Raw genomic sequence first — 18,685 nt, 5'->3', positions numbered from 1 at the left:
AAAAAACTGTAAATATTCACCTGTGGTTTGAAAGGGCTAGACCGAGTGTTATCTCTGTTTCTAGGAAGGCAGAAAGGAAATTAAGAAATGCATTTAAAGAGAGGAAATTGTCAAACCAATTGACAAACCCATTTGAAGTGAAGCAATGATGGCTCGCTTTTGATGAGAAGGTTTTATATCTCCCTAATTCCTAGGAGTTGTACCCTGATAAATATCTTAGATAGAGAGATGGCTAGGGGTTCATTAACTTTAATGGGCATACTGCAGTGTCAGAATTTGGTAAAACCCTGTAACACCTGTTAATTTGTATGACTATTAAAACTTTGCACTCTAACGTCGTAATCTAAAATTCAAGGCCATGAATCAGATTGTGCTGCCGTCAACATGCTAATGCTTAGCTATTTATTAAACATGTCTCTTATGCGTGACCTTTCTATTTTGATCAAATAGACTGTTTCTTTCCACGCTGTAAAAAATCCCCTGTTGGGGACAGTTTGATGATGTAATGCCTGCCCCTGTGGGGAATGCCTGGTAACCAATTTGCTCATTTTAAATTAGCGAGAAACTCCAAAAGAAACGTTGTGGGTGAGGTTGTCTCGGTTTCTTTTAAAATACAAGGGAAGAAACTAGCTGTCAGTGAATGCAATCACAGGGAGCCGTTGCTCTAACCGTGAAGGTTCCCCAGCCCTGTCTCTGGGACGTGGCCATATTTCTATGATTCCCCTGAAAATCAACAGGACAGGCAAAGAAATATGCCGAAATATTCACTGGGGAAAGTGTATTTTCAGATGCCTTGCCAAACTCTTGGCAAACAACAAGAGTGAACATGCAGGTATGCCTGTGGGAACTATTTTTGCATGCGCCCTAGGGGTGGGAGAGCATGGGAAGATGGGTACCTGCAACACATAGAACACCTCCTAGCAGTGTGGAATTGTGTATTGGTGGGAGCAGCAGGGTGGCGAGACGAGGGGTGTAGCAAAGCTGTGTGTGACTTACCTATCATTGCTACAATACATACAATGGTCCCATGGATCAAACTCCTCCACAGATCTACCCACCTATGCACACACACATTCCACTCTGGAGGGCTTGGATACACTGTCACGTACTGCGTCAGGCGGCCCCTAGACCGACATAGGCTGTGTGAGATTCCCCTTAAGATCTGCACCAGAAGTAGCTCATGGTGTTTTGGACAAGCTTAGAGGCATAAATCTTCATCTCGCTAGACAGATGGTGTTCATTCTAATAGGGCTGAAACATCAACATATCCTCAGGGTGTTTTTTTAACTTGTATCAAACTCGGATTCAAAAGGTGGTCATTGAATGAGTATGGTGTACAACAGTATGGCACCCCAAGTTGGTTCAGTGTACATGTGAATATGTATCATGCACCATGCACTTTGTGTACTTTGCGCCACCTGAACTAGGCTGTGATATACATCTTATTATGATGGCTGAATAATACTCTGCATTTCAATTTGATGAGCGCCCTACTGACTCATTAAATGGCATACTACTACAGCCCAATGTGATTGATGGACTTGGGTGGATACATTTGACCCACAGGACCACTGTATTTGTTTGTGGTAGTTGACCTGCATTCCGGTCTGGGTATAAGTGCCCATCCTTGCTGATGTATATGTTTCGAACATTGCTGCAGTGGCATTTGTATGCATACACAATGTTTACATGTGATGGAACTCCATGGTGCATTGCACATCCTACAGTGCTGCTACTGCAGGTAATTAAAGAGACCCTGAACCCCGTGGTTTGGACATTGATGGCATGGTAAACACAACACATGAGATGTAGAGGATGACATGGCAGCCAAAGATAAAGACCGAGGGCCAGTTTTATATTCTTGCGGAGGGAGTATTTCCCTTTGGCCTGGCAGAGGACTTTATGTCTGCCAGGCTGAGAGTACTTTGTCTGCTAGATGTTAAAAATTACAAGCAGGCGGTCATTTGATTTATTATAAAGGCATTAGCAGGAACTGCCATCACTGTGCTTCCTTTCAATGCATGTTACTGTTTGCAGCAGGGCAAACAGTATACTGTTTTAAAAAAAAAAAAAAAATCCTGAAACGGGATTTTATTTTTGAAAAAAAAAATAGTGCTCCCCTTGCCATGGGAGTCTCCTCCCATGTCTCGAGGGGAGCATTGGAATGCTTTTACTGTTCCTTACCACCAGGTTTTACCTTACCTGGCGATAAGGAACAGCAAAACATGACTACATGTCTACTCATATAAATTGGTTAGGCAGACATGTTGCAATTTCTTTGATGGCTCTTACTTCCTAGGGTTGTCAGAGAAGTTTTCCATGGCGGAGACAGAGTAGTCTCCACCGTGGCCAAATGTAAGGTCTGTCTGCAATTAAATTTGGCAGGTGGCCCACTGTATTGGCGGGGAGGTGAACTTCAATGCCACTGGGATAGAATACCCTCTCTACAATATATAAATCAGGCCCTGAGAGCCATCAGAGGTGAAGAGACTAAAGTGTGGAAGAGGACAAAGTGCTCGAGAGAGCCACAGAGATACAAGGGGAGTACAGTTGGCCTCCTGATCCCTGAAGTTTGTTGCTTGCTGCAACGCTATTTCTGTTTGCAGTTATGTTGCTCACTCTGCAACAGTCATTGTGGACATCAAAATCAGGTTTCTTTACCCTCTGCACCATCATTTTTAATCATGCTTATTTTTTTCTAGAGTAGTGCGCCTCTTGCAGTGGCCACTTGGGTTTCATGGCCTATACCACACTACCATTTGTACTTTTTGTACTCATGGTCATGTTTCTTCAGTGCAAACCTTCAGGAGACCTGAAGCTAGGGTTTTTGGGCCTTTAGGACACATATGTATCATGATTTCATTTTTCCCCTTAACACTTGATATTTTTGTTTACATTTGGAAAGGTAGGGCTGGCACCCTATGCAAGCCACCTCTGCAGGCTTCTCTGGATTTGGGACCACATCTTATTCTTGGGACTGGGTCCTAAGTGGTGTGACGATGATGGTGGCACATAGTATCTTTAAAAAAGAATAGGACAAGGGGATGTGTATACAGAATAGAATACTCCCCGGGTGTTTATTTTTAATAGAATACTCCCGAAGGGTGAGCAGAAGAGGAGTCTTTTGAGATCACGTACCACTCAGATCAGCACAGCAGCTTAAATAGTGATAAGAATCAAAACGTGGTGGACAGGAGCTGAGAGCTTTTATAGCTGCTGGCGGGAGAAAAGCAAAGGAAGGGAAGATGCAGGAGAAACATGGTACTGTGCCATGGGTTGTGTGGGGTTTGGAATCTTCCAGTACAATCAAAATCAGGCCCTTAAACAAAGTAAAATAATTCCAAAGGACATCACAATGGTTGGTACATGGATAATTTAGCAGTAGAAAAACTGCACTTTGAGGAAAAATTTTAAATGATCTACAATTAAAAAACATACCTGCTCAAATTAATAAACTATTTTGAATCAGAAAAAAACACATGAAAAGGTTTTCCACTGAAGGAACTTTTTATGCTCCCAACATCCTTTACAAAGTGAATGAGAAACCAGCAGTAACCCTTTCTATTTTTCTACAGTGCCATCATTAGAATACTGCTTTCTCCCCAAAAATTCAGGTGAAAGTTTTATATTGTTTCCCAATAAAAGTGAAAAACCTATAGTTGAACTTGAGGCACACAACTTCAGGAAACCTTCTGACCTCAGGTGACTATCTCAAAGTCTACGCTAATTGCATAGTTGATTGGAAACTGCACTGAGGTTAGAGATCGAAGGTATCTGCCCTTGGATATATAACTTTGCAGAACTTGTAGCAGACTGGTGTGTGGTCAACTGATACAGCACACATGAGCACATTGAAGGTTTATGCTGGCAAGGTGTGCAATGAGGAGTCAATGTTTGGAAGACAATGTGAGCAATATGTTGCTTTAAAACATAAAGCCATTAGGTATTACATGTGAGCTAAGGACAGATAGCTTTTTTAAAACACATTTCCTGTACTGATTCTTTTAAAGAGAGTCACACATTCATGCTGCATTACAACATAGAATTTTTCTTCTGCCTAGCTATTTAATCCATCCCAGTGAATGCATCATCTGCAGTAATCTAGTGCGGAAAGTTGTGGTGGTCTGAAGGTATGTATAAGTATGTAAAGACACTTTTATCTTTAGGATGTGCTCCTTCTGTTGAAGCATTGTAGATTGATATCAGCCTCTTGAGAATTTATGGTTATCCTCTTGTTCTTGGTCATAGTACATGATGTGTGTTGTGCATCTGGTGCCATAGATGTTGAAAGTGGTAGTACTTTTTTTTGTTTGTTTTGCAGCAAGTATCCTCCTGGGGCATAAGGTCCCAAAACTTTAACAAACTTTCTTACAGCTAGTTCTATATCCTACTAATAGGCCTAGCATGACTTGTCACCAGTATTATCAACATTCACGTAATTCAGAACATGACAAAGTACTGGTTGATCCTTGTATTCTCCACCCTCCACGGGTTTCTTGCCCCTTGCCTTCCTTACAAAGGTGCGATAGATGGAGGCATCTTTTCACACTGCAAGATCTGAATGCCATATATATAGAGTTTGACGGATGGGTTACTACATCACAAACATGAAGGATATCTTGCACTCCTTATTACAAGTGCATTATATCCAATGGCACTTGTAATATGGCAGAAGGGATATCCATCATGTTTGTGATGAAGTAACCCGTCCTCCGAACTCTAAATCAGGCCCTGAGTGTCCTCATTCAAAAAATAGACTTCCTGCTTTAGAAAGAGCCAATAATTACATCTAGTCCAAAAGGCTAGATGTGGCCTTTGTGATGCTATGAGTTTCATCAAGCCTCAAAGGTATTCCAATCTCCTGCATCTGCAAATAATGTTGAAAGACATACGATTCCACTTCCCTCTGACACCTACACAGAAGTACACAGCACACTTAGCCGTCAAGCATTGAATCCCATAACATGATTGCTACATCTCTGGGGCGATCACGCACAACATGGACACACAGAATCAAAGCAAAGGCTACACAGAGCTAACTATACACCCACATCATGTAGTGTGCTCAATGAATGGACAGGTGCTTTAGTGCCCACAGATGGGTAGTCAAAGCTATACAAATGCTACAGTGCAAAACAATAGTGAGGGCTGCTCAGTGTATTTATTACCAGTGATAGCCACCAATTGTGAATGCACCATGGCCTCTTCAGTGTGGAGCTGATGACTGGCTGACCTTGGAGAGTGATGTGATCTGTTCACCGTTCCTAAGTAAAATACTCACCATACTGGAGTGCACCGTAGCCTGCTCGATGTATCTGGCTATTCCTGTTACAAACGCATTCCTATCTTCAAAGTTGGTGTCAAAATTAGCCTGCAAGTGAAGAAGAATTCAGATAATGTATTTCACTTTTTAAAATAGAAACACCACGGCAAAGAAGAGTTATACACAGGCAGAAGCCCTAACAGGTAGTACTTTTCCATATATTTATTCATGAAAGGGTTTTGTGAAGTGACGGGCAAATTGTCCTGTGCCAAATGAAAATACTGTAAGAAAGAGTAGGGAGTCCAAAGAACGGCACTGAGTCCAATTTAAAGGTGAAGTGAGAACCCACATTCAGTATTACCATGTTCTGCTCCTGCCAATGTAAAGGAATAGGTGAATGACAGTCCAAAGAGCATCAGCACCGATTGTGGTATCCCTCAAATAAGGTTTTCCACCAAGGCAACAGGGACCAAAATACTGATGCCTAAATACTGACAACCAAAATCTAAGGGTATATATTAAATTAGAACATTGGAATGCTGGGGGCTCCATTGAAAACAATGGAGTGCTGCGGGCTTTTACTGGCCGGTAAAAGCCCGCAGCGCCAACATTCCAAGGTTCACTTTGTTCACAGCAACAGCTGTGAACAAAACCTCACGGAGCCCGAGGGGATTTTAATCCCCTCGGGCTCCGTGAACATTTTTTTTTTTAATAGAACATTCTGCCCTGTGTGGCAGAATGTTCTAATAGCCTTAGAACCCGCCGTAGCGGGCTCTACCGGCTATTAAAGTCCCTCTCCCTTGTTAAATGACCTCGCCTTCGGCTCGGGCATTTAACGCGGGGAGCGGGACTTTAATAGCCGGTAGAGCCCGCTACGGCGGGTTCTAAGGCTATAGTATATGTTTTTCTATATTTAATTGCACATATGTGTACCTCAAAGATATACATATGTTCTAGTTATTATGCAGATGTAAAGTTAAGAAAATATCAATCCATATTTACCTCTATGCACTTATCTTCAAGATATTTTGGTTCTTGTTTACTAGCCTTTGATATTTTAGAGGCATGATATTTTGACATACAAGCAAAGCAGCACAGTGCTTTGCACAGTTTTTGTGTTCCTGTAAGGCCCCATAACTTTATGGTAGGTGTGATCCTTGGATCTTTCATTTCATTTTCATTCTTTATTTGAGAGTTAAATACTGATTCATTTTCAATGCTGTAGTCTTGCTTAATTTAAAAAGGTACATTTCCACTAAAGTACTTTCCTGAAATCATGATGTTTCTGTTCCACTACAGCTCTTCAGTGAAAGTCAGTCTTGTTATGTGGTGCTGACAATGAGTGCTGCAAAACAATTCAAAACGTAAAATATCCAGATACTTCTTCTGTCAGTGAGCAGCCCCTTGGCACAGACCACAAACCTCAAACCCCAAGTTTCAAAACCACAAACCCATATTGCGGTAGTGTTCAAACTGGAGAGTTTAGTCCTCAAGGGCCACATGTACGAATATTAGGTTTTGCGACTCGCAAATTGTGAATCTTAGAAACTCGCAATTTGGCGAGTCAGAAAACCTCAAGTATAACAGTGTCAATGACACTGTTTGCGATTCCCAATCTGGTCGCAAATGACCTACCTCATAAATATTCAGGAGGTAGGTCGCAATTTGCAACCCCATTGGGAATGGCCGCCCTCATAGGGATAGTGGCCTTAGAGGAAAACAGGATGCATTTCAAAAACAAAAATAAAAATGATTTTTTTTCATTTTTTCAGAGCAGGCCGTGGGACCACAGCCTGCTCTGAAAATATATTTTCGCTACCATTCACAAAAATATTTTCGCTATCATTCACAAAGGGGAAGGGGTCTCATGAGGACCCCTTCCCATTTGCGAATGAGTTAGCACCAACTGCGATTGGTTTGTGACCGCATTCACAGTCGCAAAACGATCTTACATCGCACTGCGACTCGCAATTAGGAAGGGAACCCCCCTTCCTAATTGCTACTCACAAACCTATTTTGCTATTCAGTAAATAGATTACCGAATCGCAAAATAGTATTTGTACATACCAAAATGCTTTTTTCTTGTTGCAAACGGAAGAAAAAAGGTACGTACATCTGGCCATAAGTGTTTTCTCAACTGGAGGTTACTATGCTCTGCTTTTAAGTTGTGGTTCAAGGTATTCCACAGTTTGGGCCCTAGAGACCTGCCTACTCATGTTAATTGTTTGGCGGTTCGCTGCCAGATAAGGTGTATGTTAGTTAGTCAAATGCTCCTACCTGGAATGTAAAGTAGGACCAGGTTGTCAAGGTATGCCTTTGTACCAAGAAGTCATGCGAATTGTGCAAATCATTTTAAATATGATCCTGGAAGCCACATGAAGCTAGTGAAGGGTCTCCAAAGTTGGCTTTAGATGGCCGTGTTTCTCGAGGTTGAATTGTTTGTCTCTATAATTATGTGCTGGTATAAATGTTCACAGAGTTTTATTATAATGATAAAAAGGCTAATATGTTGATGCCTTTCAGGGTTCTTTCCATGGGCACCATTCCTACGAATGCCAACCTACTTCCCCAAATCATCTCAGTTCCTTTTAAGGTCTGGCATTGGCCAAAACATTTTGATTTTATGAAAGTTAACTTATATGCATAATATACTTACTTGTAGGGGCTTACACCCAGCCCTTATCATCTTTTGGCCTACTATTACTGCATTCACATTGGTCTTCTGCCAACTAAAGCATATGGCAGTGGGCAGCCCACTTCAGCAATTGGTCAACTCCTCAGTGATTGACAGCATTCTGCCTTTTCACAAGAAGCATCTCGACATACAAAGTAGCTTGATTAAGTGCCAGGGCTACTATGGCAATGTGCTTTGGTAACCGAAAAATATTTTAGCTTTCAGCAAATGTTTTTTTAGATTTCTGAGAGCCCAGCAGGTTTCCCAACACGAACATTTCAAAAACCCATGACAAAACAAAACCCACATTGACAATGCCAAACAGCTGATGGCCAATACCAGCCTTATTGCCTTTGCCATTGCTTGTTTAACTTTGTGTTGGCTGGTCTAACCAGTTGATGCTCAGTCTTTTCAGATTTCTACCTAGATTGCAGTACGAGTACCGCTGGGAGTTGTCTTGTGCGAACTATTCTCTGAGGATATCCATCATTGCCAGGATGTCACCTCGAGGGTTCTACATACCGTCCTGATCTTTTTAGTGGTCATCAATATAGCCCCCTTTCTGGATACTTCCTTTTTAGGGTTTCCTCGTGTCATACAGTCAGATGCACCTCCCAATTGTTGTATATCCCAGAGGTCCTCGTCTATACAGTCAGATAGGCCTGACAAATGCTAGAGTTACTGCTATGCACTGAAATAAATGCTAACACATCACACTGTCACACTGAACACACAATGCCTGCACACGCTCACACAAACACTTTCACACTAAACTGAAACAAATGCTGGCACGCCTCACTGAATGCAAATGGTACTGCTATATTGGTACAAAGAAGGGCATTCCCTGAGGCAAACTGTGAGGCATCATACTCTTAAAGAAGCAAACACAGTCGAGCAATACTTAAGACACAGTTACACACATTTTGAGACAATGCTGTCATCCACTAGTACACATACTGACGCGCGTAATTTTATCCAATAATAATTTACTTGTTAACGTACGGGTTGCAAGACAAAACTGATATGACTAATGAGCATTTTATTATTCCTGTGCAATAAGCAAGCAGTTTCTACTGTTGACCTATGTGTTTTTTCTGAGACGAAACATTGCTAAAACCACATAGGAACAGGAAGTCTATGCGAGGAACACAATAGCCCCACCTGACTCCATGCTTAGCAGTGTCAGGGCTCAGAAAACTCTGATCGGTTCAAAATCGTGCTTTATGGCCACCTCAGATTTGGCTGATGAGCCATGTCGGAGGACTAACATGGAGGGAGGGAGAAAACAAGAACTGAAACCCTACAGGCCACCTGGAAGGTTCAGAACCTCACCCTAAGGGACAGAAAGCAACAACGACAACCATGCTTCCTATTCAAAAGACATTTAGGGTTCAGATATGCTACCCAGTCACTGCACCCGGTCCCCTAGAGCGGTACACTGAAGCACTCTCGGCGCTCCTCGTATGTATCATAGCACTTTACACACAGGGTGCAAGGCATTTATGAAGGCTAATCACGGGCCACTTTCCATGCTAATAACAGCAAAATATGACAATATCTTCAATGAAAACCAACCAGTCATCAGACAATCAGGAGTCTATAAAGAGACATCTGTAAATAATACAGATAGGTAGTCAGGCACGCCTCCCACGTGAACAGGAATGGCGCAGGGAGGTATGACGGTTGCTATAAACATGTGTACATATCACTCGGAGTTTCCCAGGAATTCAGACTTAAAGACAAACTAACATGGCAGCTGCTGGCATCAACAAATGCTTCTACGGTCCAGGAGGGATACTGACATCCAGAGGTGGTACTGGCAGGTATTTGAGAGTCCTCACTCAGAGGTACGTAGACACACAATTTATAGGTACCCATGAGTGTTACTTAAAGACATGGAACTCGGGAGCATCGAGGTGTGGTACTCGGGCACTGAGGAGTGCTAGTCACAGACATCTAGGTCAATGCTTAATTTGTAAAAGAATAAGTTAATAGATCCAAATTTATGATTAGAAGCCCGCCCCCACCACTGAAGAATCTTAGGGTTGATAAATACGAAGGCTGCTTAGTCTTCACTCCACCTAATGCTTCTGTCATCCCAAACCATACACTCTCTGCCTCTTTATTTCACGCTTGCAGATTATTTTTCATCCCTGCTTTCTCTTTTGTTGCTGTATTTTTTGTATGTCTCGCTCTCCTTCTTTTTCCAATTTCTGCCTTTCTCTCTCTCTTGCTCAAAGTCGGATGAGGAGTAATAAGCCCGGACCTAAAAAATGGGTCCCAGTAGGCCTCACTTGCAACAACCGGCTCAAATTTCGTACACATCAGGAGGACATGCTAACCAGTGGCATTAAGGATTGCTACTCACAGACACCGGGGAATACTATATACAGCCAACAACAAATGATACAGGGTGGCATTGCTTATTACTCACAGAATCTAGGCTGCGATGTGTCCAACCCACCAATCACGTAGTGCTATTTCTGCAGCTCCCCTCCCAAGCTCCCATGACACAGAGGAGTTAACAGACGTGCCCATCCATTCAATGGGTAGGTGGGTCCAAACAGAAGGAGCGTCAGGGCACTTCAACTCTTTCAATAAAAAGGAGCCCTGGCTTTCTGAGGGACCCCCTTCCCCATTATGAAGAGAGCTTGGTGCCTGCAGCTTCTGCTAGAACAAGGCATACAGCATTCGAAATATACCTTGTTCCCCACTCCAGGTGCTACTAATGTTGCGGCTTATTTATATTGTCTTTTGTAGTTTTTGTTTTCATGCTATATAATTTTATTGCTATTGCGTGGCCCATTCCTGTCCTTGGAAGGTGGCCCAAACATGTTTAAAGGGGAGAAATGAATTATTCTGAAAAGGGCCCCTATATAACCTCAGCCGGCCCTGACTGAATTGATGTGTCTTGATCATGGTGAGTTGCATGAACCGCACAGGGACTGAGAGGGCACCAAGAGAGCAGCACATGGCTGCCAAATGGCATGCCGTTGTGGGTACATTGCAAGAATCAAAGTGTTCTGTACATACTGAACCACCCGCATGGAACCACATACCCATCCTTACCTGGTACATAATGGAGGAGGGCGGCGGCTCGATGCATGGTTGCTGGTCTGGTAGCGGCAGCTCCTCCAAGAGGTCCACATTGGACAGCGCATCTTCCAAGGTCACGTGGGTAGTCATGACTCCTGCGTGTGCTTCTGCACGTCCAGCCACCCAGGCAGCAAGAGTCTGGAACACATAGATAGGTCAAGTCTAACACTGAGCATGAACGTGATGATGCACCCCCACCTGAGAGGCAGGCCCACCCTTGAGTCTGAGAGTGATGCCACAGGTTGCATTTCTGAGGTCACCTCACCTGGGCACTGAAAGCAATGACATACATCCTACGTCAGAGACTCACATCATTCATACAGTGGTACAAACAACACCGCAGAGGCTGATGGGAATACCACAGGACACACCCCAGAGACAGACTGTGATATAACAAACTTTCTCGCACAGTCAGGCTCATCTCAAGGGCTAAACATGACCAAATACCCTCCCAAAAAAATGGCCCTACCGCAGTGACTGAGGGCAAAGTCACGGAATCTAACCAGCCTCTCTCTGGGATGCAACAGACCTTCCCCCAGGGAGTGAAAGACTGTTTAGCGTTTGGCTCGCAGATTTTGTACTTGAGTTCTTTGCCATGACGGCAGCGGTATTTCAACCAAAGTGGGTTTCACCATCTTGCGAAGAGTCATTTTAAGGAAGTAGCGTAAATTCTCTTTGAAATTTTACCATTATTATTGTTGTAAGAAGAAAATATGCAAACACCAAATTTGGACACTGAAACTGTACCCATAAAATGGGCACAGATTGTAGCTAGTCTCCATTATATATGTAGGCTAAGGTCATGTTTCCCAGCACGTTAGGGACACTGTCCTTCACTAGAACTCCATCACCTGTTCCACGGCAGAGTTAACTTTACAATACATGGTTGTGGATTATTCAAAGTACAACCTTCATTGTGATAAACCTGAAACCTTGATTTAGCCGCAAAAGGGAATTTATGGCGAAATCAGAATTATGTGTTGTGCAAAAACCCACACTTCTGGCACTCCTCTGACATATTTCACCAGTGAAAAGCAGGTGGAATCTATCTGGGGAGAAGGATGGATAAACATGCGAAAATGTATGCACAAACACAGATATCCAGTTATTCCATAGTCCAATGGTCAAACTCATAATTGTGTGGTAATGCCCAGTAATTACCATAACACCTAATATCGGCAGTTTGTACATCTTTCGACCCCCAACATTGATGTTCTAATGGATGTGTTGAGTCCAAGGCTTCAGCCCTATTGCGTTATTCAAGCCCTCAGGCCAGTTTCTATGTCAATAGGGTCCTCAAAGCCTTCAGCTCCCAGTGTCAGCATTCCATCCCACAGTCTGTATGGTGTCAAAGCCCTCAACTTCCAGTTTCTGGGCCCCTATGCCTGTTGAAACCCTAAGCCCTAAACATATAAACCCTGAACCTTCAATGCATTGCTTCAAGTCCTGTGCAGCATCAAGACTCCTTTCATTTTGAAAACTTGTGGTCCCAAACCAAATACGATATTGGAGACTTTTGCTTCCTCTATTGTGGTGTCAAAGCCCTCATTCTTCATTCTGGCTATTCAAGAGCCTTCTAAGTCCAGGGTCTATCTGACCTCGCAGCTGTTAGCACCCAAGCCTTGTAGTCGTCGTGGTATCCTTAGCTTTTGCTTTCACTACTGAGGAAACATGCCTCTTAACGTCTGCAGCCACTGCATAAGAGGAGGTTCAATCTCCCTCAGAGGCATGAAAGGATTTGGCTCACAGCTCTATACACAGACTATTGTGCAAAATACTTTGAAAACAACTCCTCTTGACCACATGAGCTATTCGTGTGTGCTAGTTTGTCACTGCTTGTGTATCTGTCTATGTATGACTGCATTATAATTTATGAATATCTATGCTGCTGGCTTTTGATTGCTTGTGGGACTCCACTGTGATCACCTATGTGTGAATGCATGTGTGCGTGTCTATGTTTGTACATGCATTGTCCTGGGACTATCTGCGTGCTACTATTACAGCACAGGCAATTTCCGTGATTAACTCTGTGACTCCCCAGGCTGGACGTGTACTAGTTTACTCACATGCTTCTTCTAGCCCTCCCAAGTTTGGAAATTGATCTAATGGACGCCGGTGTCTCAAAGGGTTTCAATCTTATCTACTTAAGCTATTCCACCCAGAACCAATTGTGCACTCTCCGCAGTTATTCAGATTTAGGATAGTATCCATTTCAGGAGTTGGAGCTGGGTTTTAATTTCACAAGATCAATGGTATTGTATCCATTAAAGGGACAGTTATGCCAAAGATTGGCAAGAGGGAGACGCTGACCCACTTGAAGCTTAAGAGGCTTGTGTGGTTTGTGTGCAGTGGCACACTGTATGGAGTCTAAGATCCCAACATAAATGCATTTCTCTAGATCCATTTTCCACCTCCTACTTGTGATTTCAGCAGTGATAGTCCTTTCCATGCAGTTGAACTCAGAAAATTCTCTCTTCCCGTTTTCACTGTTTGCTTTCTGGCCAGACACCATAGGTCAGAGAGAGAAAAAAACTATCCTAGGGCCCAATTTAAATATAGGTGGCTGTCTGTTTCTCCTCCAGGGCATTGAAGTAGGGGCCAGATGCAGGAAACGTTTAGCGAGTCGCAAACGGCAAAAATTGCCGTTTGCGACTCGCTAAACGCATTTCCCTATGCAGAAATGCATATTGCGAGTCGGTACTGACTCGCAATATGCATTTCAGAATCGCAAATAGGAAGGGGTGTTCCCTTCCTATTTGCGATTCGGAGTGGAATGCAATACCATTTGCGACCGCATATGCGGTCGCAAAGGGTATCGTAGTTACCATCCACTTCAAGTGGATGGTAACCCACTCGCAAATTGGAAGGGGTCCCCATGGGACCCGTTCCACTTTGTGAATGGACCCAAAATTATTTTTTCAGGGCAGGTAGTGGTCCAAGGGACCACTACCTGCCCTGAAAAAATACCGAAACTAAAGGTTTCGGTTTTTTTTTTTAAGTGCAGCTCGTTTTCCTTTAAGGAAAACGGGCTACACTTAAAAAAAAAAAAAGTGCTTTATTGATAAAGCAGTCACGAACATGGAGGTCTGCTGACGTCAGCAGGCCTCCATGTTTGCGAGTGCCTAGACTCGCTATGGGGCCGCAATTTGCGACCCACCTCATGAATATTAATGAGGTGGGTCATTGCGACCCCATAGCGAGTCGCAGACGGTGTCTGAGACACCGTTCTGCATTGGAAATTGCGACTTGCAATTTGCGAGTCGCTCCGACTCGCAAATTGCAAGTCGCAATTTCCAAATTTGCTACATCTGGCCCTAAATTACTCTGTCATCCTGATGGAGGTGCCGCCTGCCAAATTTAGAAATGTCCGGCAGCCCAGCGGACATTTCTCGTATTGGCAGGAACCACTGTCATAGCAGTTCTTGTCAGCGCATCACAAGTTTGATGGATGGCTCCATCAACATGATGAAGCATACTGCAAACTTACAATGTTTTTTTAGTTTTCAAAAAGAAAATTCCAAAGCGGGAAGCGCTCAGGACTTCTTCCAAAGACAGTGCTCATCTTTTTGTGAGGTTGTATTTCAATGTGTCCTCGTAGCGCAATTTCATCTCCCTGCACTACTTCTTTCTGCTTCTGTGCATGTGGGCACTGATGGAAGGGACTGTCCTGCATGCATTCAGAGATGCATACCAGGCTGTCAAAGCTACACTTCATGTTTAGGATACGTGCCCATTTTAAAAGTCTACAATGGGATTAGGGTTCATTTTTTAGGGGCTGATATTCACGCAGCCATGATTGCAAAGCTGGGCAGGAATCGTTCCAGCTAGGAATCGTTCCAGCTCACGTGGCACTGTGACGGAGTGGTTGCAGGAAAGAACCTTCTAGAACTTCCAAGCAACCATGTCACTGATTGAAAGGTGGGCACTGGCACTCTGGCGGCGACTGGAGTTAACACAAATAAAGAGGAGCACGCACACTGGGGCTCGAGGATCGGCATGTGGAGGAGGGGCTGAGACACAGCTCCTGTGGCCTGGCCTGCCTGCTGGGGAGCTGGCAAGCAGCACCCATGGATTGGAATGACAATGCGCAAGACCATCACAACAACCTCACTTGTGTACAAATGCTTCGGAACAGCGCATTAATTAAGCAATCTACTTTCCTTTCTTCCTGTATTCTAATCTCTGAGCTTTAATTGTCCAAACTGAGCAGTATTAGTGGAGGACACGCTCGGTTACCAAAGCCACAAGTACTTTTACACTCCACTTAAATAACCAGGGTGCGCCCTTCAGACACCAACCCTTCACGGCAGTCAGATCTTTCTCGAGGAGGCGACGGTCGAGAGCTAGAAACGTAGATAGATATACAGAACGGTGCAGTAAATACTCAGGGTCCAGGAAGTGATATCCCATTTATGACGAGCAGGTCTTTATTAAGAGCTTGATCAAATATATCTGTTGCAATGAATATTCACACAGAAAATCAGACGGTAGTATCACCTTCTGGAGACTCAGGCCTTCATTATGACATTGGTGGTAAGTACCGCTTACCGCCATGCTGACTGCTGCCAAAATACTGCCACCGCAGCGGATTACTGCTACTCATATTATGACACACACATAGCAATCCGTCACTCTACAGCCACACACACAAGTCCGCCAGCCCAAAGGTCAATGATAAACTGGCGGTAGCAAAACCAACACCGTTACGCCAACAGTACTACGCCCACAACAGTATGACCCACGAATCACCGTGGCAGACATTCAATGGCGCTAAATCATTGGAGGTACATACCGCTGCACTCAAAATACACACAACCTAACAAAACAACACCACATTGGACAATTTGAATAACACACACCTGACACACATACATACACCACACCCACACACCCACACCACTATAAAACACACACCCACATTACCCACAACCCTTTACCATTACAAACAAGTGCCACAAGAGAGATAGCAAGACCACAGACAAGACCACAGCCACACACCACCATCACCTATACACCATCCACGCAACTTACATCACACACCCAAGACATCACCCCACACACCCACACCACTCACACTACACCCATGGCACCACAACGACACCCCAGGTTCTCAGAAGAGGAGCTAAGGGTCATGGTGGAGGAAATCATCCGGGTAGAGCCACAGCTATTCGGATCACTTGTGCAGCAGACCTCCATTGCTAGGAAGATGGAGCTATGGTGGAGAATCGTGGACAGGGTCAACGCCGTGAGACAGCACTCCAGAACAAGGGATGACACCAGGAAGAGGTGGAACGACCTACAGGGGAAGGTGCGTTCCGTTGCAGTAAGACACCAAATAGCTGTACAGAGGGCTGGTGGTGGACTCCCACCTCCTCCCCCACAACTAACAACATGGGAGGAGCAAGTCTTGGCAATCATGCCTGGCAGGCGTAGGAGGAGGACTGGACTCTGGTAAGTCATATCTCTATTACTATGACCCCCCCTACCTGCATGCCATCACAAACCCCCACCCTTACCCTCACTCCCATCACTCCACCACCTAACACACACCCCACCATCACAACCCACCCCTCCCAATACCAAGCCCAATGCACTGACCCCCATCACAGACCTGCATGGACACCCATCACTAAAGCATGCACACAAGAGAGAATCACCTAGCCCACAAAATAACTACTCACACAAGGCAAAGCTGCCAAGGCAATAACAACCATAGAGGGCAACACACCCATGCACAAGATGACACACACAGAAACAATAACACTGCATTTACATCCCCACATGTCCCCCACCCAACGTCACCAGAGAGGAGGTGCCTGCAACATCCAGTCCACCTCCAAAAGAGGCCCACAGTGATGACAGCAGCTCTGGACGCCTGGATCTGGATGACCAACCTGGCCCATCAGGGATCTCCGGACAGTCGGTAACCCAGGCACAGTCCCATACCACCACAGAGCCTCCCCCCTCAGGAAACACAAGCACAGTATCCACCCAGCGGGCCCATACCTCTGTCCCCAGGACACGTCAATCAGCAATGTGTCCACCACTACAGGGACCCCAGGACACACCACAAACACAGGACGATCAGGGACCCGGGGTCAGTAGCAGTGGGCACACGGTTCAGGGGACAGAGGCACAGAACAACAGGGAAGCTGGGAGGACTGCTGTGCGACAAGGGGAGGACAGGCCCAGGGAACCGACTCTCCAGGAGGCACTCACCAACATCCTGGGAGCATACCACCATTCCCAGGAGACGATGGGCCAGACACTGGACAAGTTGCAGGAGACCCAGCGGCTGCAGGAGGGACAGTACCAGGGGATCAGGGAGGACTTGAAGGACATCAACACCACCCTGGTCACCATTGCAGGGGTGCTGGCAGACATGGCAAACACCATGAGGGAGGCAGTGGCACACCAGCGGGCACCTGACACTAGCCAAACCGACGAACAGCCTTCCACCTCCGCTGCAGGCACCAACACCAGCCCCGCCACTGCCACCACTGAGCAGCCGTCACTGCCAGCGGACAGTGTGTAGTCCTGCCTCCATGGGCTGTTGTGTGTCCTGGCCCCTGCAAATCCTGTGGGTCCGACACCCAGGTGAGAGACTGTGACCTTGCACTCCCCAAGATCTGCATCACAGGGCACAATGCCCCCTCCGGAACCAGTGGATGAATCCATCCACTCACCCCATCTTTCCCAGGATGAAGCACACTGGGCACAAGGCCCCCTCCAGAACCAGTGGAGATGCAATCCACTCACCCCATCCTTCCCAGGATGAAGCACACTGGGCACAAAGCCCCCTCCAGAACCAGTGGAAGAAGCCATCCATTCACCCCATCCTTTCCAGGATGAAGCACACAGGGCACAAGGCCCCCTCCAGAACCAGTGGAGATGCCATCCACTCACCCCATCCTTCCCAGGATGAAGCACAATGGGCACAAGGCCCCCTCCAGAACCAGTGGAAGAAGCCATCCACTCACCCCATCCTTCCCAGGATGAAGCACACTGGGCACAAGGCCCCCTCCAGAACCAGTGGAGAAGCCATCCACTAGAGAGCCTGTTGCCTTGCACTCCCAAGGACCAAGCAGTGGGCAAACCACCCACTTGAGAGACTGTGGCCTTGAACTCCCCAGGACCAAGCAGTGGGCAAACCACCCACTTGAGAGACTGTGGCCTTGCACTCCCCAGGACCAAGCAGTGGGCAGACCACCCACTTGAGAGACTGTGGACTTGCACTCCTCAGGACCAAGGAGTGGGCAAACCACCCACTTGAGAGACTGTGGCCTTGCACTCCCCAGGACATCGCACAGGGCATGTTGCCCCCTCCAGGACCAGTGGTGTTGTACCATCTTCCGGCTGAGGTGCCCCCCCATTCCCCGTCCCCCTGATGAGCCTGTGTATTTTTGAATTGATGCCACTGCAGTGTTATCTCCGTGCTGTTGCAGCAGTGAGGTGGGGCCTTGACCTATGTGATGTGGCCCTGTGGCCCACGGACATTGAGGACTGGGCAGTGTCCCTACATTTGTAAATATGTATATATGTTTGTATTTTGATGCACTTATTCATGTTATTTTATCGTATCACCCTCACTTTCACCAAATCATTTTGTCCTTGCCTTATTCCTGAGGAATTCGGGGTGGATATGTAATGTT

General features: G+C 45.4%; 1 protein-coding gene across 2 annotated transcripts in view; it reads right to left on the bottom strand.

Moving 5' to 3' along the window:
* CYFIP2 (cytoplasmic FMR1 interacting protein 2) overlaps positions 1–18,685 on the bottom strand; it is a 191,463-nt gene that overhangs the window by 165,424 nt on the left and 7,354 nt on the right. For both annotated transcript variants that reach the window (XM_069199646.1, XM_069199644.1), the window contains exons 2-3: positions 11,007–11,171; positions 5,282–5,371 (exon numbers count right to left, since the gene is read on the bottom strand). In XM_069199646.1, coding sequence (XP_069055747.1) covers positions 5,282–5,371; positions 11,007–11,123 — 207 coding nt within the window. In that variant the 5' untranslated portion in view covers positions 11,124–11,171. The remainder of the gene's footprint in view (positions 1–5,281; positions 5,372–11,006; positions 11,172–18,685) is intronic.

The sequence above is a fragment of the Pleurodeles waltl genome, chromosome 7, assembly GCF_031143425.1.
Source record: "Pleurodeles waltl isolate 20211129_DDA chromosome 7, aPleWal1.hap1.20221129, whole genome shotgun sequence".
Lineage (NCBI taxonomy): Eukaryota > Metazoa > Chordata > Amphibia > Caudata > Salamandridae > Pleurodeles > Pleurodeles waltl.
The sequence above is the reverse complement of the archived record's forward strand: the minus strand, read 5'-3'. Positions and strand labels throughout refer to the sequence as shown.